The 23,595-nt window shown below is 42.0% G+C and overlaps 1 protein-coding gene across 1 annotated transcript in view; it reads right to left on the bottom strand.

Annotated features, from left to right (window-relative positions):
* The window catches only part of emsy (EMSY transcriptional repressor, BRCA2 interacting), a 29,929-nt gene extending 13,099 nt beyond the window's left edge, over positions 1–16,830 (bottom strand). Inside the window, exons 1-13 of the mRNA XM_008282456.1 lie at positions 16,606–16,830; positions 14,320–14,428; positions 13,959–14,058; positions 13,730–13,804; positions 12,394–12,569; positions 12,155–12,310; positions 10,129–10,388; positions 9,810–10,050; positions 8,632–8,850; positions 8,178–8,327; positions 7,830–8,003; positions 7,603–7,739; positions 6,089–6,262 (exon numbers count right to left, since the gene is read on the bottom strand). Coding sequence (XP_008280678.1) covers positions 6,089–6,262; positions 7,603–7,739; positions 7,830–8,003; positions 8,178–8,327; positions 8,632–8,850; positions 9,810–10,050; positions 10,129–10,388; positions 12,155–12,310; positions 12,394–12,569; positions 13,730–13,804; positions 13,959–14,058; positions 14,320–14,428; positions 16,606–16,608 — 1,974 coding nt within the window. The 5' untranslated portion in view covers positions 16,609–16,830. The remainder of the gene's footprint in view (positions 1–6,088; positions 6,263–7,602; positions 7,740–7,829; positions 8,004–8,177; positions 8,328–8,631; positions 8,851–9,809; positions 10,051–10,128; positions 10,389–12,154; positions 12,311–12,393; positions 12,570–13,729; positions 13,805–13,958; positions 14,059–14,319; positions 14,429–16,605) is intronic.
* Between the last annotated feature and the right edge of the window lie 6,765 nt (positions 16,831–23,595).

Genomic DNA, 23,595 nt, shown 5'->3' with positions numbered 1-23,595 from the left:
TATACAAATAAAATTGAATTGAATTGAATTGAATCCCAGTCTGGGAAATTACTGTGGTACAGCAGCAAGAGAAAAACACCAATCCCAACAGAAAAAGAGTCAAAATTAAATAGTATTTAAAAAATTACAAATAAAAATAAGTGAATAATAGAAAATAAATAAAACAACTGTACAAAATGTGCACATTGAAAAAACAGTGCAAAGACAGAGGGTTTTACAGAGCAGAGAGCTGAGAATGCTCTCTGCCAGACAGAGGTGAGATGTTGTACAGAGTTATTGCTCTGGGCAGGAATGATTTCCTGTACCGGTCCTTGTGACAGCGGAGCTGAATCAGTCTGTTTGAGAAGGAGCGCCGCTGCCTGTCCAGAAGGGGGTGGAGAGGGTGGTCGGGGTTATCCAGAATAGATAACAGTTTGTTCAGAGTCCTCCCCTCCACCACCGCTTCCATGGTGTCCGGTTTGCAGCCGATTACGGAGCCAGCCTTCCTGATCAGTTTGTTCAGTCTGTTGGTGTCGCTGGCTCCGATGCTGCCTCCCCAGCAGACTACAGCAGAGAACACTGCACTGGCAACAACAGACTGATAGAAAATGTCAACATCTTGCTGCACACGCCGAAGGATCTTAGCTTCCTCAGGAAGTAGAGTCTGCTCATCCCCTTCTTGTATACAGCCTCGGTATTGATCCTCCAGTTCAGTCTGCTGTCAATGTGGACGCCCAGGTACTTGTAGTCCTCCACCGCTTTAATGTCCTCTCCCAGGATGTTCAGGGGCTGTGTGGTCGTCCTCGTCTTCCTGAAGTCGATCACCATCTCCCTGGTCTTGGCCACATTCAGGAGCAGATGGTTCCTCCCAGACCACTCCACAAAATCACTCACCAGCGCTTTGTACTCCTCATGCCGTCCACCACGTATACACCCAACCACTGCAGAGTCGTCAGAGAACTTCTGCAAGTGGACCAACTCAGAGTTGTCTTGAAAGTCTGAGGTGTACAGGGTGAACAGGAATGGAGAGAGCACAGTGCCCTGTGGGGCTCCTACGTCACTAGCTACCACATCAGACAGGGCAGCTCCAAGACGGACAAACTGCGGCCTGCCTGTCAGGTAGTCAGTAACCCAGGAGACCGTGGGTGAGTCTACAATCATCGTCTGCAGCTTCTCCCTCAGCAAAAGTGGCTGGATGGTGTTGAATGCACTGGAGAAATCAAAGAAAGTGATTCTCACTGTGCAGCCAGTACCATCCAGGTGTGAGTGAGCCCTCTGCAGCAGGTAGATGACAGCATCCTCGGCTCCCAGACGAGGCTGGTAAGCAAACTGCAAAGGGTCAAGGGAAGATTTCACCTGCGGACGGAGATGGGCCGAGACCAGCCTCTCCAGCACCTTCATTACATGAGATGTGAGGGCTATCGATCGGTAGTCTTTGGGATCAGAGGGCCTCGACTTCTTGGGAACAGGAACCAGACAGGAGGTCTTCCACAGTGTGGGCACCTTCTCCTGGGTCAGGCTCAGGTTGAAGAGGTGGCACAGGATAGTAGACAGCTGGCTGGCACAGGTCCTCAGTACCTTAGGGCTGATACCATCAGGGCCTGCTGCCTTGCCTTGGTGTAGTCTCACCAGCTGTCCTCTCACCTGGTCGGTCGTCACAGTCAGTGGGGGGATCGAGCACATCAAAGGTGAGGGGGGTTGATCCACGGAGTTCAGAGGGGAGAGGGGGTGTGTGAGTGGAGGCTAGAGTGTGTGGGGGAGGAGGACACAGCTGAGGGCTGTGAACTGAATCTGTTAAAGACAGTTTAGCTCATTTGCTCTGTCTGGGCTACTCACTGGCTGTCTGCTTCTCACATTGAAGCCAGTGATCTCCCTCATTCCAGTCCGCACACCTCTCGTGTTGTTCCGCTCGAGTTTGGCCTCCAACTTCCTCCTGTAGGAGTCCTTGGCCCTCCTCAGCTCCACCTTCAGGTCTTGTTGTAGCCTCCTCATTTCCTCCTTGTCCCCAGACCTGAAGGCCTTCTTCTTCTTGTTGAGGAGGACTTTCAGGTCACTGGTGATCCAGGGTTTATTGTTGGGGAAGCAGCGTACGGTCTTGGCTGGCAGGGTGGTCTGCTCACAGACTTTTATGTATTCTGTGATGCAGTCTGTCATGTTGTTGAGGTCCCCCCCATGTGGACCACATAGCACTTCCCAGTTAGTTGACTCAAAGCAGTCCTGCAGAGCCTCCTTGGCCTCCTGATTCCACCTCCTAACAGTCCTTGTGGAAGCAGGCTGCCGTTGAACAAGAGGAACATACTTCGGTGTCAGAAGGACCAGATTGTGATCAGATCTGCCAAGTGGGGGGAGGGCGGTGGCACTGTATGCGTCCTTTGCATTTGCATACAGGAGGTCCAGTGTTCTATTGTCTCTAGTGGGGCAGTTAACAAACTGGCAAAAAGTTGGGAGAATTTTATCCAGTGTAACGTGGTTGAAGTCCCCAGTTATTGTTATAAAAGCATTTGGATGCTGAGTTTGTAGTTTGGAGATGGTGGAGTGAATGGTGTGGCACGCTGCCTCTGCATCAGCTGATGGGGGAACGTAAACAGTGACTACAATGGCGGAAGTGAGCTCCCTTATAGTATGGACGCATTCCCACGACTAACAGTTCAATGTCTGGGCTACAGAAACGTTCCTTCTCGGTAACATGTCCAGGGTTACACCATCTCTCATTGATAAACAGTGCCATCCCCCCTCCTTTCTTCTTACCGCTCCTCTCCACGTCTCTGTCCGTCCGTACTGTCTGGAAGCCAGGTACAGCAGCGCTGGAATCCGGGAAAAGCGAGTGTAGCCATGTCTCCGTGAAACACATGATGCTGCACTCACGGAACTCCCTCTGAGTCTTTACAAGCGCCGCAAGCTCGTCCATCTCATTGCCTAAAGATCTTACATTCCCCATGATGATCGCTGGTACAGCAGGTTTGAATTTCCTCCGCTTGGCTTTCAGCTTAGCTCCAGCTCTGCAACCCCGGCGTCTCCTTCGTAGCTCCTCGGGGATTTCAGGCCTCGCTCCGTGCAGTAGCAGCGGTTTACTGAGCGCGATCAGCTGGTCCCGTGTGTAAACAAAGCTTTCAGTTGTAAAAAGTAGCAGCAAAACTAGAATAAAACTAGCAAAACTAAGAGTGGCCATTACTGCACTAACTGATGAAAAACAAGTACAAAAAAAGGAAAAGAAAAGAATAAAAGACGTGAGCTGCTGTACCGTGCTGCCACTCAGCGCGGCGCTGGACGTTGTTAGTTCTTGTAATGATGAAATATTAATTCTGATCTTCCTAAAGGGACACTGGCTAACAGCTGATATTTCCATTCAGCTTTCACTGTTTTAAGTCAGTGAGGTACTGAGCAGCAAAAACACCTGGAAACCAGCAGAACGGAATTTACCCTATCACAAAATATTTTGAAATTCATGTTCTAAATTAAAATCCCCCCAGTATATTTACATACAATATTATATTAGGAGGAAGATTTGGGTATGTAGTGTGACCATCCACCAGTTACTAGGTGTTTCCTCTGAAACCACGGCAGACACTTTCACATCCTACGACAGGGATTTGCAACATCTTTTTTTAGAAATATTAAAGCTTTCTACAGAATTTTGTTTCATCAAGATTTTAAAAACGGACATTAAAAAAAAAAACCCTGGAACTGAAAAACACCTGCAGCGGAGGCTGGTTTCATTGGAACGGCTTAGTACGTTATACCTCCTTAAAGGAGAAAGCACTAGGGGTTGATTAGAGACATTAGATACAAAAACAGACTCAAATTAATCATTTGATCATTCTTGCTTTGCCATCACAGTGACAATCACACAGACACTGATCGCCTGACTCTGCAAGTCTCCTCAGCTTTGCTACGTGTTTTTACCTCTTTCAGCTCACTGTTTGGGTTTGTAAAGCTGCAAATTTACTTTTGTTTCAGTCTCACTGCTCTCATCAACCTGATGTCCAGGATCAAACAGCAAATTTAGAAGAAAAAGCTGTGATAAATCCACTGTACACTACATAACCAGCAACAAACATTGCCAAAGAGGCGAAGTTATTAAATCCGCTTTCACACATGGGATACGTAACATTGCTGGTTTCATCAGTCTGTTAAAGTCACACCTCACGGCTAGATCCTGACCAATCCTGTCTCCATGTCAAATTAATGAAGTCACTTCTGTTGATCTGTGCATAAATACACACAACTCTCTCACTTTGGAAACACTCATATGGATCCTGCTTGCATGTATTTAGCAAACTCAGAGGAAAGACAAACAGCTGGAAGCAACAAGCTACACTGTGACTCACAGCTCACCTGTCTGATGTAAAGAAAAGCACACAGTGTGACCTGCTGCTAGATCCCAATTGATCCTGTCTCCATGTTGGGGATAATTTCTAATTAGAAGCAATTAATGAAGTTACTAGTGCTGCTGTTGCATGTGTGCAAAAGACCGCAGCTCTCAGAGTTGCTCATATGGCTGCAGGTGTTTAATAAACTCAATAAACAGTTTTTGGATGAAAATTGGTGCTTAAATGTGGAAAAAGCCTTCTTGTAATCACTTCCCGCAACTTAAAGCAGCGTTAATCTGTTAATGTGACTGGGTGCAGTTTAGTCTTGTGAAGTATTGAAAGGGAAATGTTACCTGGTTACCTAATAAGATTTCAGTCACAATTTTTACATAAAAGTGACCACGATCATTACCATCAGATTACTGGAAAGGAGTTCATGTCTGAAAGGGGCTTATGTAGCTGATAGACATGTAGCAGGTGAAGACTGAAGTATTTTCTCTCAGGAGCTGATGGATCCAAGACAAGAGTGAATATTGAACTCTTGTCTGTCAGGTGGCCAAATGCAAACCACCAAATAAATACTAAAGTTGCACTATATCGGCTGGATAGGCGAGCATTTGCAAATATAATACGCTTTACACACTGATAATATGTCAGCCGGCCAAAATAATCACTTAATGCAGTTTTAATATCAAAGGTCAGGAACATGATCATGATTCGCTGTAAACAGACAGACAGACAGCAGTCAGCAGCAGAATGCATCACTGTCCGTCCATTTCATTAAAAGGCTCATTTCTCTCCCTGAATGGGGAAAGTGAAGGGAAGAAGGAAAAAACAAGTGTTAGAGTTCCACTGTTTGTTAGCCTTTAGAAATGGGAATTTCTCTCTTCTGTTTAGGCTGTTTATTTTAATTACCAGCTCTCACTTCTCTGAAAAACATCCAGCACAGGTGTCAAAATATCAGTGAGTGACTGCGTAACTCTGAGGAAACTAAGAAGACTACAATAAACAATCTGTTCCCATTTTCAGAGAAGAAGTCGTCTTTGTATTGTCCTGCTTAAAACTGCTCCACTGTACTTCAAGAAAATAACCTTGTGGTTTCTTGTCAGTCAAGAGGTCATATGAAAATTCCCTTGATGACTTGTGAATAGTCATATGATGACCTCAGTGGCCGGTGGTTAACCAGGATCCAGTGATAATATTTGTTCAAATTCCATCCATCCATCCATAATCTATACACCGCTTAATCCTCACTAGGGTTGTGGGGGGGCTGGAGCCTATCCCAGCTGTCTTAGGGCGGAGGCAGGGGACACCCTGGACAGGCCACCAGTCTATCGCAGGGCTATACTCAGAGACAGACAATCAAGCACACTCACATTCACACCTACAGACAATTTAGAATCACCAATTAACCTCAACATGTTTTTGGACTGTGGGAGGAAGCCGGAGAACCCTGAGAGAACCCACGTTGCACGGGGAGAACATGCAAAATCCACGCAGAAAGATCCCAGTGTCCTCACCAGGACACACCCTTCTTGCTGCGAGGCAACAGTGCTAACCACCGAGCCATCTTGCACCCCTTATTCAAATTCAAATAACTTTATTTATACCCTAGGGGTAATTCAAAAGCTCACTGAGTAATTAATATAAAGACATCAAACAAACAAAAAAAAGACACACACACACACACACATCATAAATATCACATTATTACATGGGACGAATTTTGGAGAGTCAGGGGACATGAGACACATTTACAGTGTGTTAATGATGAAACAGCACCACGGGAGAAAACTCACCTGTGTCTTGCCCTGCTGGCCATAAACGATCTTGGTCGGGATGATCTTGGTGGCGGTGGACTGGGACCCGGAGCCCATGCCTTTGGGCTGGGTGACAATCATCTTGGTGATGGGTCTGGAAGCGGTGATGATGGCTGGCTTGGTTCCCTGGACTGCCTGCAGGCTCTTCTCGCCCTGCAGCACAAACAGGACGCACTTTACTTAAGAACGTCATGGATTTTGTTAGATACTTATTTATTATCAGTGTCTGGCAACTGTATAGGCTCGGTTGGCAGTCACTTTACATGAAATGAAGCCCCACTAAACAAACAGCGATCTAAGCTACACAAACATGGGAAAAGTAGTTCACTTTGTCAGAAGATGTAGTTTTTATGTTTAATTTGATATATTTGCTGCCTACAGCTGATAAGAAACACGTAGCGAGTTAGTGGTTAGCTGCTGACAAGCTGCTAGCTGGAGGATTGTATTACATCCTTGGTTTTATTTCAGAAAGCACTGAAACCTCCAAATGTTCAGGAAAATGTAGCCTGAGTCGACCCTCAATAAAAGAGTTTCACAATTGAGAAGCAAGCAGTGCTGTTATCAACATGCTACTGAGAAATGTACTTAAACTACTGATCTGTGGCAACACCATGTCCTACACATACATATGCAAGGTCTTTATTTAAAAACATATTACATCAAAGTTATTGTATTGGATCTTTTTACCTTCCTAACCTGTTCAGGATTTTGACAACAAAGTGTGTTTTTTTCTGTCGTTTTTTAAATCCTGATGATTTTGTAACTTATCTGTGTTATTTTGCTGTCATTGTAACTTGGATTTTCCAAAATTCTCTCTCAATAAAGATCATTATTATTATTAATGTGACTTTAAAGGAAAACTGTATGTGGAAACAAAGACAAGTTCTCTTTAAATACAAAATAAGGCAACCTGAAAACTACAATGTAAATTCATCACACTACCACATTTACCACATTTTAGGGAATTAACGTCAGGGAAATTGAAGTCACCATGTGTGTAATTTGTGAACGTGTGACTGTCAGCCTCAGTGTCAGCAGCCAAAAAAAAAAAAAAAAAAGCGCTTTGCAAACAGCATTGCATGCTGCTCCTCCCACCCTTGTTCAAAAATGAAATGACTGCAGCGCAGATTGTGATCAGGCAGTTCCTGAAAAAAAACAGTGTCTGCTTCTCAGCCAAATTCCCCTGATTAAATAAAGGTCAAACTACAGAAAACATTGTGTTGAAATTCAACAGGCTGAACACTTTCAACACAAACAGAAGCATAAACGTCCTATTGAGACTCCAGGAAGTCACTAATTACAACATTAAGGAAGCAGGATATCGCTTGTTATCAAGGAGTTTTAGAGCCAGACTACCCATTTCCCTTCTTATACAAAGCTAAGCTAATTGCTACTACAGACATAAGACTCCTATCACCCTTCTCATTTAACTTTCAGCAAGAAATGAATCTGTTTCTTAACAACTAAGTCTTATCACAGTGTGAAGGACTAACCCCGGCGTTTAAAAGCGTTGTGACCACATTCTTGCCAGGCAGCCCCTGGATGGTCGCTCCTTTGCCTGTAGTTTTCTGCACCACGATTACGTTTGGCTTAGAGGTCATGGGGATGGTGGTGATCTTAGTCGTTGTGCCTGCAGCAGAGGGAAGACAATATTCTATTAAAAACTCTAAAACTGATGCAGAAAATCGTGCAGATCTGCTGCAGGACACCGCTGACTCACCAGACACGATGTTGCTGCTGATGATCTTCCCGCCCAGAGTGGCCAGAGACTTGGGCACCACTGTGATGATGCTGCCGCTGGTGGTCTTGACGTATGTAGCCCCGCCACTGGAGGCCGATATTCTGGCGCCGATGTTTGGACTAACAGTGGGTCTAGTATAGGTGGCCTGTGTAGCTGCAGACAGAAATATAGTGTTAATACTTAATAACCGGCCTAGTATCTGTTTGTAGCATCAGTGACTAAACTATGTACAAAAAAGTCAGACATTCAGCTATGTTTACATTTTCTCTGATTATATTTGATCATATAGTCATATTGAGTATTACGATAAACTTAAGACACCCCCACCTGTGGGCTGAGTGACCAGCTTAGTGGTCATGATGGCTCCGTTGCTACTGACAACCATAATGGGAGAGGAGCTGCTGCTGGACAGAGCCACCGATGAAGGTTTGGGCAGGATTTTACTCGGCTGCACCTGCTGAGTAATGATCTTCACTCCTGCACACACAACACATTTAGTCAGGACAAAAAACACACACACACTGTAGCACTGGTTTATCATCCTACAACAACTTCTTACAAACAGATGATCTGTCCTGTTGTTTATGTTTTAAAAATGCAGAGCATTTTGGTTACAATCGTATCTTACCACCACTGGAATGAATGTGTGTGAATGAATAATTGACAGTGTTAAGCGTCTTTGAGTGCCTAGAAAAGCGCTATATTCACCCGATCAATTATTATTATTATTATTATTATTATTATTAATAAGATAAAAAAAAGAGCTGTGGACTTTGCTGACCGGACTCCTGTTTGATCTGGATGGTGGGTTTGGCTCCCGGTGATGTGCTGCTGCTCTGACCCTGACCGACGCTGGTGGCTCCTAAAGGTGAACTCTGCTGCAGCTGTTTGGGTGACTGCTGTTTGGGGAACTGAGCCAGGATCTGGGTGGGTGAACCCACCAGGGTCTTCGGAGAAGGAAGTCTGGCTGAAGCCACCTTCACTCCGGCCGAAGCTGCAGCTGAAACAGTGAACAGAGAGACGGTCAGAGACGCTGATATTCTGATTCTGAAGTAACCTCCTGCAGGTATACTGCTATTTTAGCACAGCTGGCTGCAAATTTAAAAGAAAGTGTCTTTCAGATTATTTGTACTTGTCATTCAGGGTAAACCAACCATCCCTCTGTCTGCAGACGGTACAGATCTCAGGTAGTTAATGCTTAAAGTCTAACTTGAAGTCTGCTATTGAGTTATTTAATGGTTAAATTTTTCAAAATGTAACATATATTATATACAGTTTCTTACTTTGAATGCTTTTAGTAAGATTTGGTGTTAAGCTTATGTTAAAGCAAAAATCCTGAGTTTTCATATTATTATTGTTATTTTTATTATTATTATTTTTATTAACAGTTATATCATTATTACATATTACTTTCTCTGCTGCCCTCAAGTGGAAAGAAATATCTAATAATGCAGCTTTAAGGCTGCAGTAAAAGACAGAAACATGGGGAAAAAAATCTTGGTTTAAAGCTGATAATTTGTCTGTAAGATGTTTTTTTTTTGTTTTTTTTTTTAAATCTCACTGTGGAGTTGTAGTTCTTTACATGTGTTTGGCTGTTCTTAATAGTCCCAATATTTCATATTTATATATATTTTACAAATCGGTCCTTCAAGTTGCTTCTTTTTTCCCTGTTTTGGTATTTTACACTATTTTATTTTGTTTTACTTAGACTTTTATATTTTACAAAGTCTAATATATTTGTATATTGTCTGTCTGCACATATTGGACAACTTGTACAACACTTTGGTCAACTCAGGTTGTTTTGAAATGTGCTACAATGAATACATTTGACTTGATTTGATTTAAAACATAATTAAATCCAGCTTTATTTTGTCCCTCTAAACTATAGATGCTAAATGGATGAATAAATGGTTCACATGTATTACAGGTTGTTGTATGTCAGACAGATGAAAGACCTACATGGTGCAACAGTTGACATGACCACTGAGGGAGTGGAGGAGACCACTGTTGTAACGGCGATTGCGTTGGGGTTGGAGGAAGGGCTGGAGTTGGCTGGAAACACCACCGTCTGTTTCTGGGTGGGCCCGGTCAGCATGGAGGTGGAGCCCAGCTTGGCCATGGCGGCGTTGTTGTGGGAGTGAGACTTGGAGAGGATGTTGGGCACAAAATTGGAGCTTGGCGACGTTGTCACGATGATTACCTGACCAAACACAAGTCGTTCAAACTCATGAGCAGACTGCAGAGAGGTGAGGTGAGGAGGCGACGGAGAAGCGCTCACCTTCTGCGTAGTGGTGCTGGTGGTCTGGATGGTGGGCTTGGTGAAGGTGATCTTGACAGGGGACAGGTGGGGCGGCAGGGAATTGGCGATGCTCTGCATGATGTTGCTCATCTTGGGGCTGCCGCTCACCGGCACTGTGATGTTCTTGGATACCGGCGGCGACACCTTGGAGACCTCTTTCAGCATCACCGGCGATGAGCTGGAGGAGTTGGTGCGCCTTCGCTTGCGAGGCTTCTCGTCTTCGTCAGAGCAGCTAACGCCTGCGAAGGGAAATGGAGGGAAAAATGTAGGATTTTGCAGTGAACTAATGATTATTTTTAGCGTTAATTACTCTGCTGATAACTTACTCATAATAGTTCCGTTTGTAAAAGTTTCAAGAACAAGATGTCTGTAAATTTCTTGTTTTGTCCAAAAAACAGCCTAAAAAACCAAAATGAATTTACAACAAGACACGAAAACCGAGCTGAAAAGTAACTTCACTAACTGTACAAGTCATCATGTGATTTTCCAACCAAGAAAGTAATCTGTAGGGTTAAAGTTTAAAATAAAATCACAGGTGATCAGTAAACATTTCAAACCACTGATTTATAAATATTCTGTGAATTTGAAAGTGCAACAGATACAACTATAAGGTCTGTTGTGCAAGTTTTGATCACATCTTAATTATATGCAGACACAGATCTCCAAGTCTCAGTCCCTTCCTATGTTTTGTTGTCACACGCTGCTGTTTAATTCGCCTGCAAAATCAGCATCAGATGCTTGTTGGGACTGTGAAACCAAAAAGAGAGCACTGCCGTGTTTACGAAATTTAAATCCCAGACTACTGGCCAGGTCTTGATTGAGGAGAGAATTTATGAATCATTCGTTCTGTGGAAACACTGAGCATTCATACACTGCAAAAGAGTTCACTGCTGTTGACATAGCAATAATGTTTAAATCACTTAGTAACAAGAAAACAAGTCTTGTAGTGCCCCCTTTAGGCTGATCAGTAGATCTTTTAAATGTCTGAGTGGAACAGAGACCTGAGAATTGATGAATCTCAAAGATTTGGCCAAAAAAAACTAAAATTAGCCCCATAATCTACTGTCCTCTCTTATTTATAACACTACAGTATATGATATGACTGTTATTGTCCTTTTTAAGGTTAAAGAAAGCATCTAAAAATTATAGTTCATTAAAAGCGAACAGTGAAAATGTAATTATATCATTAACTGTAGTCAAGTGACAGTACAACTGGAAGGCTTTTCTCAAGAAAATATTCCACTCAGATCACATATACAAAAAACACATTCAAATCCAGCCTCTGCCCTCGAGGTAACATCACAACCACTAAAAGTGATGCAAGAGCAGAATTAACCCTCTAAATCCTAAGACTCTTTTTGTCTCTTGTCACATTACTAACTCACTTTCAGTTCAATTTTTTCTCCAATATAAAATCCTGCACCTCTATGGAAACAGCACAACTATGACTAGAAGGAGAGAGAACTCAGAAATGTCCTTTTTGAAGTAAAATAAAGTTACAATGCCATAAATCATTAATAAAGAATAAAAGAGAGATTAATTTCTTTGATTCATTATCTTACAAAACTCCAAAGTATCTGAAATCTCTGATAAATGCTGTAACTTTGGTGATTTTTGAGCAGCATATTTATAAGTATATCACACTATTCTATAGCAGTGACATTGCTGACTGAGGAAAAAATACAATAAATGAAAAAAACAGCGATCTCACTTATTTTACTGAGGTGTCCTGTACAGTCCTCTGTGCAACAACATCAAACACATTTCATATCTTGATTGTATTCTGAAAATTAATTTTTCCCGATTAGTTTTCTATGAGGCAATAATACCTCATCTCTTCTATGATAATACTTCTGTCCTTCCTGAGTGTCTTTACTCCACAACTGCTGTCACAATGCATGTATCTACAGTAAAAAGCTCCATCTCTCTCATTCAGTCCTATCCTTTAAATGTGAAGGAATAAATGAGGAAATGTTTATGATGCTTTGACATTGTCAACACTCACTTTTTACATAGACGGTGCTCCCGCTGGGCAGCACCACCACGTTGGACGAAGGGCTGGGAGGTCGAGGAGATTTCACCGTCGCGCCGATGGGGCCGCTGGTCGCCGTGGCGCTGGTGGAGGTGCAGGTGGTGCTCGTGTAGGAGTAACATACAACCACTGCATGAAGGAAATGAAACAAATCATCCGGGTCCAGAGCATCTCAACACAACCTTGACTCCCTCAAAGCGAGTCTAGCCTACCTTCTTTGTTTCCCGTTTCTGCTGGCAGCAGTAGGGAGGCATTCTGATTGGCTGTTGCACTGGCCACAGCATTGGCAGTGACTGTAAAGGCTGTCTGGGGAACCAGCCTCGGCATCAAAGGGACGAGCCGGCGTCCTTCGATGGACCATTCGGACGAGCTGTTGGGACCAGACATGCTGGAAAAGATGTGATGCATCGTTCAGTACCTCAGTCATTGTTTTTAAAGCGACAGTCACCAATTCAGTGCTACACATGTGGACAACAACCTCACATCTGGTAGAAAAGGTCTACTTAGTCTGAGCAGACAGACAGTAGCACATTTTTAGAAGCAAATCCACAAAAAGTCTAAGGCCAGTGTTAAGAGTTTCTGCATCCGCGAGGATTAAAGTGAAGTAACATTTGGCCATCAGAGAGTGTAGGTGAGGTTCTGTGTGGAACTCTACTGCCCACTGTTTTAACATTTAAGAGCCGAGTTTAAATGTCTGCAATTAAAATTACAGATATCATCATCATTCTGATAGTCAAAGCACCAGAGATAAAGCAATCTCAAATGTCATCACAACTAACAGAGTTAGCTGAAGTAATGATGGTTGCTGTGGTGGAAGACATTGTTAGAAAATCAAACAGAATGAAACAGATAATGAGCAAAGAGGTTGTGGAAAACGAGAGCTCTGTTTATTAGAAGCTAACTACAGCTGAGGATGATGGGAATATCATTAGGTTTCCAAGCTGACTTGATGATGGCGCTAGAGGAAAAAGTTAAGGATACACTAAAGTCATTGGAAATCACTGCCTTGACACCAGGAAGGTCCATATGAAATCTTATAGCTAGCTGAACCCATAGTTGTGTTTGGACTGAAGTGGACCTTCCTCCCTGAGCCTGGTTCTACTGGAGGGGTTTTCTTGTTAAAAGAGAGGCTTTCTTTCTTCATACTGTCAAATGCTGCTTAAATGAAATAATTGGGTTTGGGTAAGCTTGACCTTACTATGTGAAATGTCCTGAGATGATTTGTGTTGTGAAATTGTGCTACAAAAATAAAACTGAATCTGAAATTTGTCACAATGATCTTCATGTCTATGTTCCATGTGGTCAGAGTTCCATTATTGTTGCAGACTTGATATAATTAATTTGCAATTACAACCAAATTTCCACACAATAGCATTGCAACACTAGCTTGCAGCTGTGGAGCTCGCTGTCACAACATTGCTCTGAAACATGGCCATTTACATCATCAAATAGCTCAAAATTGCAGAAACAAACAAGGAAATAAGTGACGACTGTTCAGAGGACAATAGATACAAACACAAGTAAAGCGTTTGACGGTTACACACTTACTGATACGCAATGGTGGTGAGGCGTTCATCATTGACAGCCCTGCGCACTTCTGCACGATGGCGCTCTGTTGAGATGCTGGAAGGATGAGGGCATAGATGGATAAAAGAGAAAGACTCACTTTAAATGAAGCAAATTCTGTGTTGAGCTCTTTTTTTCATTTTTCATAAATGAGCAAATTGACAACAGTTTGCTCAGTCAATCAGATTTGGAACATGTAGGGCTCAGTTACCCAAGGATTTTAGTGAGTTCTCCCAGCAGGTCCTTCTTGTCCTTTGTCAGGTCTCCTTGGGCTCGCAGGGCACTGATGACTCCAGCATAAGCCTCCAGCTCTGGGAGACAGAAACACACATCAAACACCAGGCAGCACAAAAAAATATTTAAACATCTGAGTTTCTGCAGCCATTTAAACACAACTGAAGAACACACAAAGCCAGTTTGTATCTGTTTAAATCCACCCACTTCGTGTCAAAGACAGCTTTGACATAAAAGTGTTTTGAACACAATCTGCTCAACTTGATGCAAAAAACATGGTATACACTGTGTTTTACTCTTAGTTGATTTATAGTCTATTTTGTCTTCTTTGACCTCACCCAGTTTCCGGAGGATTCTTTTGCACTCATCCCTACCCAGGTCAAGGATGGTGGGCCATACCACTGGCATGGTACCAGTCAGGACTGGCTTCTCCAGTTGAATCATGGGCTGAGAGGAGAGAGAACAGCAATGTGAGTTGAGACCACATTTCCCATGATGTTATATGCTGATAACACCTCCAGGTGAAAAATGCCTTTAAGATACCTGATCATATCAGAAATCATGAGGTCTAGGATAGAAAAGTCAATGCATTGAATGCGTTCACTTCTTCCTGACATATGTACTCTAAATGTACAGATATCTAAAAGTTAACATAATAATGATAGGTGGAAGTTTTCTCTAACTGTAAACAAAATAAAGAATTTTAAGCTATTTGCATTTCAGAAAAGTCTCAGTGACAAGATAATAACCTATTGCATACTATTACTATTGCACAAGTTTTTTTTTTTTTAAATCTCTGAACTGTGAGACAGAGTTGAAGCAGCAAATCTACTAAATAACTCCTTTGCAACATCTGAATTACACAACAGTCACCCAAAAACTTTAATTACCGTGTCTGTTTGGTTATCAGGCTTCACAAAAAAACTCTGCAAGATGTTGAGACACTAATTATAAGGACAGTTGGTGAGTTTTGTTATAGATAAATGTCACAAAGGACATAAAAGAAAAAAGTTTAAAAACAAAGAAATTGAAAGAGGAGCTAACTAAGATACATTTAAGGTAAAAAGAGCACCTTTCTAGGAAAGTTATTACGGGATACAGCAGCTACAGATATATGCTGGTCTTCTTACTTTCTTTCTTGCTATCAGCAAATCCCATGAAAAGACTCACAATTTGTTAATATCTCTTTCAACACCTGACCCACAGATGAAACTGAATATTTGTTGGAGACTATTCACATGCAAACAGTTGGTGAAAATATGTAATATATATTTTTCTGGGGGACACTAAGTGCAAGTTGATGTACGATATCAGTTATTAAACTCCTACTTCTGTACAAAATCTCACTGTATAATAAATTTAAAACATGATGGAGGATTATTATCACAAGAGATAACATCTGAAGAAGGACTGTCACACAACAATGTGAATTTGTAAAACCACCGATGTGACACTTTAAAACCTGACTCAGACACACTACATAACTTATATCCTTAACTGCAGCCTTTGCGATTTGTTAATTGAAATGTTTTAAATTGCAACTTTGAGTTGGAATTGATGAAATATTCAGCCGTGGAGTCGCCCAGTGTGGAGACGTAGCTGACAGCTGTGCGTTTAATAGACCTGCTATGATCAATCAATTAGTTGTCATCTATAAAATTAATCGCCAGCTATCGTATGGATTTGAGTAATTCGAGAAAAAAGTATAAACTGTCTGATTCGGCTCTTTAAATTTAAATATTTTTGATTTCTTTGTTCTTTAATGCAAAAAAGCTTAATATCTTCAGGTTATGGATAAGAAAACAAAACATCTGTTATCTTAGGCTTTAGGAAATCAACATTTTTTTGTCATCTTATAAGTCACACAACTGACTAATTGAAAACACAATTGCTCAGACTATTATAATTGTTAATTGCAAGAGTATTTTTTTAATAATTTGGTTGATGGCACAGAAGAATAAGACATATGTTTGTTTTGGCAAAAAATACAAGATTTGTTAGTTATGGATAGTAAAAATAAAAAAATAAAAAAACTATCACCAGAAAGATCAAAACCTTACTATAAGATCTATCAGTTTAATGTTAGTTCATTTGATGGTTCAAATTATCGAAGAAGCCTGGCAACAGAACGAGTTATTGATCAGCCTCCTGTACTGTGTATATAAGTGCTGACTATTGTTCAGTACCGCCCATCACTGGGCCTCTGACTGAGGGAGAACAAGGCCAACAGCACACAAAAACATGACTTTAAAAAAAAAAATTGAATGCAGCTTAGAGCAACAATTCATTAGCCGAAAGTGACAGAAGGCTCCAGCATTTACAAAAGTGCAAGGGCTGTCCTGGCAGATTCCGTTATTTGAGTACAAGCTCAGGAATATCTAACTGTTTTGTTTTCTGGGTCAAATTCTGTCTGTACAACGGGAAAAGCTTGTCAAACTCTCCTCTGATCCGATGCGATGCAAAACCTCTCAGTGACTTCAAAATACATTTATAAAACGTTTTAAGTCCTCTTAGGTTCACCAACAAGCAGAGTAACATTAAATCAAAAATTTGCGAAGAGAAAACCTTTGCAAAAGATGATGTTAGCTTAGCTTAGCTAGCTGTTCCTATGAGCCGAATCTTACCATCCGTTAGCAGGACAAGTTCAAGGCCTCCGTAAATCCCAGATCCAATCAATCATGACTGATCACGAGACATTTAGCTACTCGGCCACATCGTGTAGTAATTCTGTAGAAAAAAGCGGAAGAAAAGCTAAGATCTAAACTGCTGAAATAACCCGATCTCCCCACAGAAATGCCAGTGTTTACGTTGTCTGCTAAGTAGCGGTTAGCCTGTGGATGGATGAGCTCTTCTTCGTGGGTGAAAAACTGATTCTTCTTCTTCGGTGGACGCGCGGCGCTGCCACCTACAGGCGGGTCCCTTGAAAAACTGTTGCGCTGGAGCCAACCACAGCTTTTCAGCTGGGGAAACTCAACAGTTTTCCGTTTCACAAAGGGAGGTAACTCAAACCAGAGACAGAGGGGTAACTCTAGAATGTTTCACAGAGAGAGGTAACTTAAGACCTCGGTCAGTTACCGTAGTAACAGACTCTATGAACCTAACCTGGTCGAGACCAGGGGCCTGTACTAGGAAGCAGGATTTGGGGTTAGCGAGGTAACTTCAGGTTAAATGCTGGGTTTTCGGTCCTACGAAGATGGTGCACTTCTTACCGGGGTACATCACCATGGTAACTTAAACTGTACGGCTAGCCTGCTCTTCAGCAGGTTATGTTGGAGACTGAGATCACCGGGAATAAAAACACCGCCCACTGGAAGTCAGTTCTCTCCCGTAAAACTTCAGAAGGAGCAGAAAACGAAGCAGTTCTCAACAAAATGGCTTCACCAGCATTTATAGAAGACCCGCTACCCATCGGAGCGTGAATTGTGAGGGATCACTGAGGAGTGTGAGGGTTTTTCAGGACCGGCAAAATAGCGCACCCTGACTAGGATTTCTGAGCTCCTGTCTTCCTTCATTCATTTTTTCCCCGTTGGCTACAGGCAATGTCAAAGCGATTTCATTGTTATTTCCGTACCAGTATCACCACACAACAGTAAACTGACTTTAGCATTAAAGCTTGTATTTGTAGGATATGTTAATAATGAATTATGTTTCTGTTTGTTCTGAATTTGTTCCCACTACCTTTTTGCACTGCCAGGATCGCAGCTGAAAGTAAAAAATGGCAGATATACCACAAGTATACATTAGGCAACAAATTAGTTAAAGGACTCCTCACATTGTCTTTTTGATATCTGACTGATTATCTGATACGATCAGTGATCATATTATATTTTATTATAGACTAATGAATTTATGCATTCACACAGTTGGCAGCTTTCCTACAAGCGTTCTTTTCTGGCTTTGGCCGCTGCAACGCCGCTGCTTTTTGCTCCTGTGATGTTTTTACATTATTCTTCATATTTAGTAAAGATTATATTCTGTTCCTCGGCGGCAAAGTGAGCTGCTCTGCAGCCAGACTTGTCCATAGTCGCGATTGATCAGATGCGGATAACGCCGCCCATTTTATGTGCACGCGCTCATGCTCTAATCAAACAAACCTGGGTTGACTTATCGAGTTGATAACCACCGTCGTAGGACCGGTTATCCTGAGTGCGATTGTTAGGGTTAGTCGATCCGGATCTCTAAACCATACCCTGGGTATGTTGATCTCGCTTCGTAGTACAGGCAGGGGCGGATCCAGGATATTTTCAGTGGGGGGGGGGGCACAGGGGGGTACAACAGATATTTTTGGGGGGCCACAGAAAATTGTAATAAATTAAAATATTAAAATAATTAACTAATAATTAACTAATATATATATATCATAATTAATTATAATATATAGAATTATTATATGGTTATTATTATTAACACAAATAAAACATATTTTTGTGTGAATATGCAAGTGAACTCTGAGAACCAAATCCTGGGAGCAAACTCTGTGTCGGATCAACTGATTTGTAAAAGCAAGAGGACCGAAGCGAACAAAAGCAGGAAGAGCCAAGTGACAGTGTATTCAGGTAAAATTGTTCAAGGACAAACATCAAGTTATGAGGAGATGATACTAGCCTATATGCTCTAACAACAGTGTATGTTCGTCTACAGCGTCTATTCACAAAAACAACAAAGTGAGAAGCTTAGCTCTGCTTAAATTGACCAAAAACAGCACTTTAAAGTTGACTCTGATGACAGAAACAGACTGTATAGTTGCATTAAGAAGGTAAATAATAAGTTTGATCTTGCTGTACATGTCTGCTGGTGCTGCTATCTTCTGATTCTTCTGACAAGTGATCATTGTCAGGATCCAACTCCTGGCAGTCATCTACCACTGTTGCATCTTAAGGTATAGATTGAAACAGTTAAGAGTTAATAGCTCTTTAACCAACATTATACATAATAAAAGAATTGCAATTTGTGAAATGTCTTGCCATATTGTAAACGACATAATTAAAAACAACACAGAAATCAATGCCATCAGTTTAGTCATAGAAACAATTACTTTTCAGTCATTTAATTCACCCAATTACGACAGAATAACAAATAAATTGTGTTGTTTGGTAAAATACACGTGTAACACTCACTTCATCTCTGCATTTTCACCTGGAGGGTCATGGTTGCTGCCCTGGCCCTGGATGCTGGCCTCCACAACACATGTTGATAGTCCCTGTCTGCATTCAGGCTGACCCAGGCCCTCTCCGGACTCTGAGCTGTCAGTGCTGTCAGTCTGACCTCTGCTACTGACCTCCTTTTAATGAAATTTTTTTGAATGTCTCCTCTCCATTTCATTCTCTGTGAAACACATTTATTTATGCCGCTCCTTCTCGTCTTTTCTTGGACATCAACCGACTTTCGCAAATGTCCTCTCAATCCAAACTTAATGGGAGTACCCAAAAAGCAGTACGACGTTGCGTTCAATAGCATCGTAATTTGGATTTTCTATATTGGTAATATCAATTTCAAACGATTTGGTTGATTTGTCAACCAGGAAGTAGCAAAACCCTGGCTTCATTTTCTCAGTGCAGAAACCAGCGGGTGACATCACGGCAGCTACGTCCATCTTTTATACAGTCTATGAGGCAGCAGCGAACTGAGCCTCACCTTGGATTGCGCAATCACTCACTAACTGCGCTGGCTGCCATGCAGTGACAGCGTACTGCTGTCTGTGACTTTCCATAGTTCAGCTGATGTATATAATAATGCACAGTGTTTATTTTTGTTACCAACTGTATGTGTGTAACGTGCTTCATGTGCTGAGCGATCATAAAGCAGTTGAGAAGAGATTCTTGGTGAGGCAGGCAATTCTCTGGCCTCATGGCAGGGGGCGCTCTGACCCCAGACATGCTTCTCGTGATTCTGCAGCTGCAGGGTAAGTGTCAGCAACTTTGCAGCTTACAAAAATGTAATGGATATTTTTGTCCAGAAGGAGTGGCGCATGGACTTCATTTATAAGTGGAGGTAAGATTGCAGTAGAGGAAGAAAGTAGATTTTGCAGGTATCTGTACTTTACTTGAGTATTCATTTTTCTGATGACTTTTTACTTTCACTCCCTACATTTGAACACAAATATCTGTACTTTCTACTCTTTACATTCTCAAAACTGGCTTGTTACTTGTTTCAACCTTCGCGGATGACGACATGATGCAAAAGAAGTAACAACAAACGTCTTTATCTTTACGAACAGTGTGCAATTTGTCACTGAAGCTCAACACATCCCTGCCTGCCTCAGCTGCCTGCGAGAGGCTTTGTAGCACTGCAGGACTGATTTTCAGATCCAAAAGGGCACGTCTTCATTTAAAGAACTTTGAGAACCAGCTTCTACTGAGGCTCAATAAAAGATTTTGGTAGTCTTTAAGAGATGAGTATTTCCATGTTGATTATAATGTTTAATGTTCACAATGTTGCTGAAATGGAAAACTGTCTAGTGATTTTTTTTTTCTCTGTACCAGCACTGTGCAGGTTTTTGATGAAAACAATCCTTTTTTATGGACTTAAAACTTTTGTCGTTTTGCAGAGTTATCAAAAGAGGCTAAAAATGTATTTCTACTTTTGACTTTTGTATTTCTGAACCATGTACTTTTTTGCTTTTACTTGAGTATAGGAGCCAGAGGTTGTGGTTGTAGTACTACTTGTCCCCATTAGGGGGAGCTGTATTTTACCTGGGAAGGTAAAGGGGAAGACGTCACTGATGTCGCTTGGTATTTGGCCCGGAAGGGCAAAGAGTTTTTGACCGCAGTGGCGCTACGTATGCTTATGCTGCAAATGTTTGATTGTGAAAGCCTGTGCAAGAGGACAAGAAATAAAGCACACTGAACCGGCAACTTAATGACATGAGTGGACAATCAATACTTAAAGCAGAGCAACGGCGATCAGGCGCGTCAACTTCATTCAGGGTCATCACTCTCAGTAGCTCAGCAGTAGGCTTAGCTCCTTTAATGTTGAGTAAAGGAGTTGAATCAGTACTTCTACTTTTACCAGAGTCTATTTTTACACAAATATCTCTACTTCTACTTTAGTAAAGAATGTGAGTACTTTTGCCATCTCTGGTGTCATGTCCCTGCAGCCTCAGTCCCTGCCCTGCTCTCTCTCTGGCGTCCCAGCACACAGGCAGGTGTGTCTGGTTACCAGTCTGCTGATTGGTACGTGGGGATTGGTCCGCTCCAGCTGCAACCTCCGGTTTGCTGGTATTTCAGCTCCGGCCAGACAATGTCGAACCATTCACCGGTTCTGCCACCATCACCATTCCACTCCTGCCACTGAAACCGGATTCTCCTCCACCAACCCGTCACCTGTCCGCTCTCGTCAGCTTGTCAGTCCCGACGCCACTCCACCACAACGGCTCCGTCTGTTCACCGGCACCAGCTCCGCTCACCTTCCCCTCCCTGGATTCCTTGACGTCCGCTCTTGGTCTCCGCCTGCCTCTCCACCGCAGCCGCGGCAACGCCAATCCCTCTTCGCTACCTTACCCTCCTCCCTGCTTCCCCTCACTACTCGGTCGGCTCCTGTCAGGTCTGCTTCTCTCAGTGTTTGCTAGCATCATAAACTTAGCATCGGTACTTAGCCCGTCTGTATGTAGCGCTAGCTTTTGAGACATCTTTAGTCTGCCTGTCTGTATGTTGTGTAAATCCTAGCTCTGCATTTAGTCCGCCTGTCTGTGCGTAGCGCTAGCTCAGTCGATAGCTTTTTGTCTGGTAGCCTTTTCTGTTGAGTCTTGATTATTGAGCTTCCTCGTTAGCACCTTCTGGTGTCCTCCTTTAGTTTGTTCCTCTGTTTAGTTTAGTCAAAGTTTTGGTTTCTCGGTTCCCGACTCGGTGTTACCGAACTCAGGTCCGTGTCTTTAGTTCTTTTTTTCAGCCCGACCACTAATGGGCGTAGTTTGCCCTGCCAGCCAACCTCCTTGAATTTTGTACTTATTTCCTGTGTGTACAATAAATCTTTTGTTTGAACCTGCCTGCCGTGTTATGTTGCCTCGCACTTGAGTCTTCGAACCGTCCCGTAACATCTGGATTGCAATAACGTCTTTTCTTTAAATGAAATGTGCGTGAGTAAGGTAACTGTATGCAGGGCCGTCAGAAGTGTGCCTCACCCTGAAACGGCTTTTACCCATCGTTGTCGTTTTCCCTGGACATAAACCTGTCAGAGCCATAAAGAATGAGTTCCACAGGATTGCAGGTGAATGATGTAGAGATCTGTTAAATTAATTTTAAATTATATTCTGCTAATGACATTGTGCTGCAACCTCAGACTTGAATAGTGTTTTTATATTTCATCTTAGCTGCTGCCAAGTTCGCTTCTGCCCCGCCAGATTGCACCAAAATGAAATAAATTAATAGGCTGCCATTCCAGCAGTTTCGCCTGTAATATTATTGTGATTGCAAAGGACGACATTTAAACTTACGTATTGACCCGAGCAGCAATGTTCTTCCACGCTGTCTCCCTCTGTGTTGCAGCTGCAGCAGTGTTGCACTTTTTAAAAATGCGTTCAAACTCGCTGTATGAGTGCATTAAGATTTCCAGTTCTAGTGGGTGAAAAACACAGCCCTTCGATTCCCCGTTGCCATGGTGACTCATCGAATAGGGGCTCCATTGATGCTGGCTTTTTGTAGTTGTGGTGCACGCGCTTAACTCCAGGTGAAACTACTCCAAGTTGATTAAACTAACTCAGATCTACTGTTCTGGAACTGGAAACTCAGCTTTTCCTATCTCAGAGTAGATCAACTCTAACTTCAGGATTAGACTCGGAGTATTCATATTCACTCATAAATTTCTCATGTTACAAACCTGGAAGGATTATTTAATTGATCCAGGATCCCAACTGGTAAGAGAGCTAAGGAGGTAGAACCTCATGTACGATTGAAGAAGAGACTCATAGTAACCACAGAGACTTAAAACTGACTACAAAAACAGGAAGAGATGTAAAATCCAATGAGCATGAAGAGATTTAACAGACTAAAAAATGACCACAGAGAGACTCACAACTACTACATCACATTTCCATCACAGTTACCTGTGACAACACGAGGCCAAAACTATAAAGAATGCCCACATCAAAAAACACATTTATTAATTTATTTATTTTTACAAAAGGTAATTTGTTCATTTACAGTGTATTACATTAAAATCACCTGTAATTTATCATTATTTTGGAAAAATTCATATTTTTACTTTTGAAAATTATTGTTTACAGTTTTTAAACGTTACATCATCTTGTTGCCAGATTTTTACCTTTTTGTAAACTGAATATTTTTTCAGTGTAAATTATTCTAAAGTTTCTTTATAAACAATTCAAAGGTCAGGGGGTCAGGAGAAATCTCGGAGTTGTCTGAAGATGATTAATGAGGAAAGAAGAAAATGAATTCTGGAAAATTTGACCTCTTTGGGTAAAAAAAAAAAAAAAAAGCCTTTCAAGTTCTAAAAATTGCTTTAATCCTTAATAATGCATCTTATTTATTGAAAATATGTTTCATGTGGGATGCAAGGTGGTGCAGTTGGTTAGTACTGTTGCCTCGCAGCAAGAAGGTCGCCGGTACGGGTCTGGGTGGGGGCACCGGGATCTTTCTGCGTGGAGTTTGCCCCGTGCA

This window comes from Stegastes partitus, unplaced genomic scaffold (assembly GCF_000690725.1).
Source record: "Stegastes partitus isolate 25-593 unplaced genomic scaffold, Stegastes_partitus-1.0.2 Scaffold273, whole genome shotgun sequence".
Lineage (NCBI taxonomy): Eukaryota > Metazoa > Chordata > Actinopteri > Pomacentridae > Stegastes > Stegastes partitus.
This window is presented reverse-complemented; position numbering and strand designations above follow the sequence as displayed.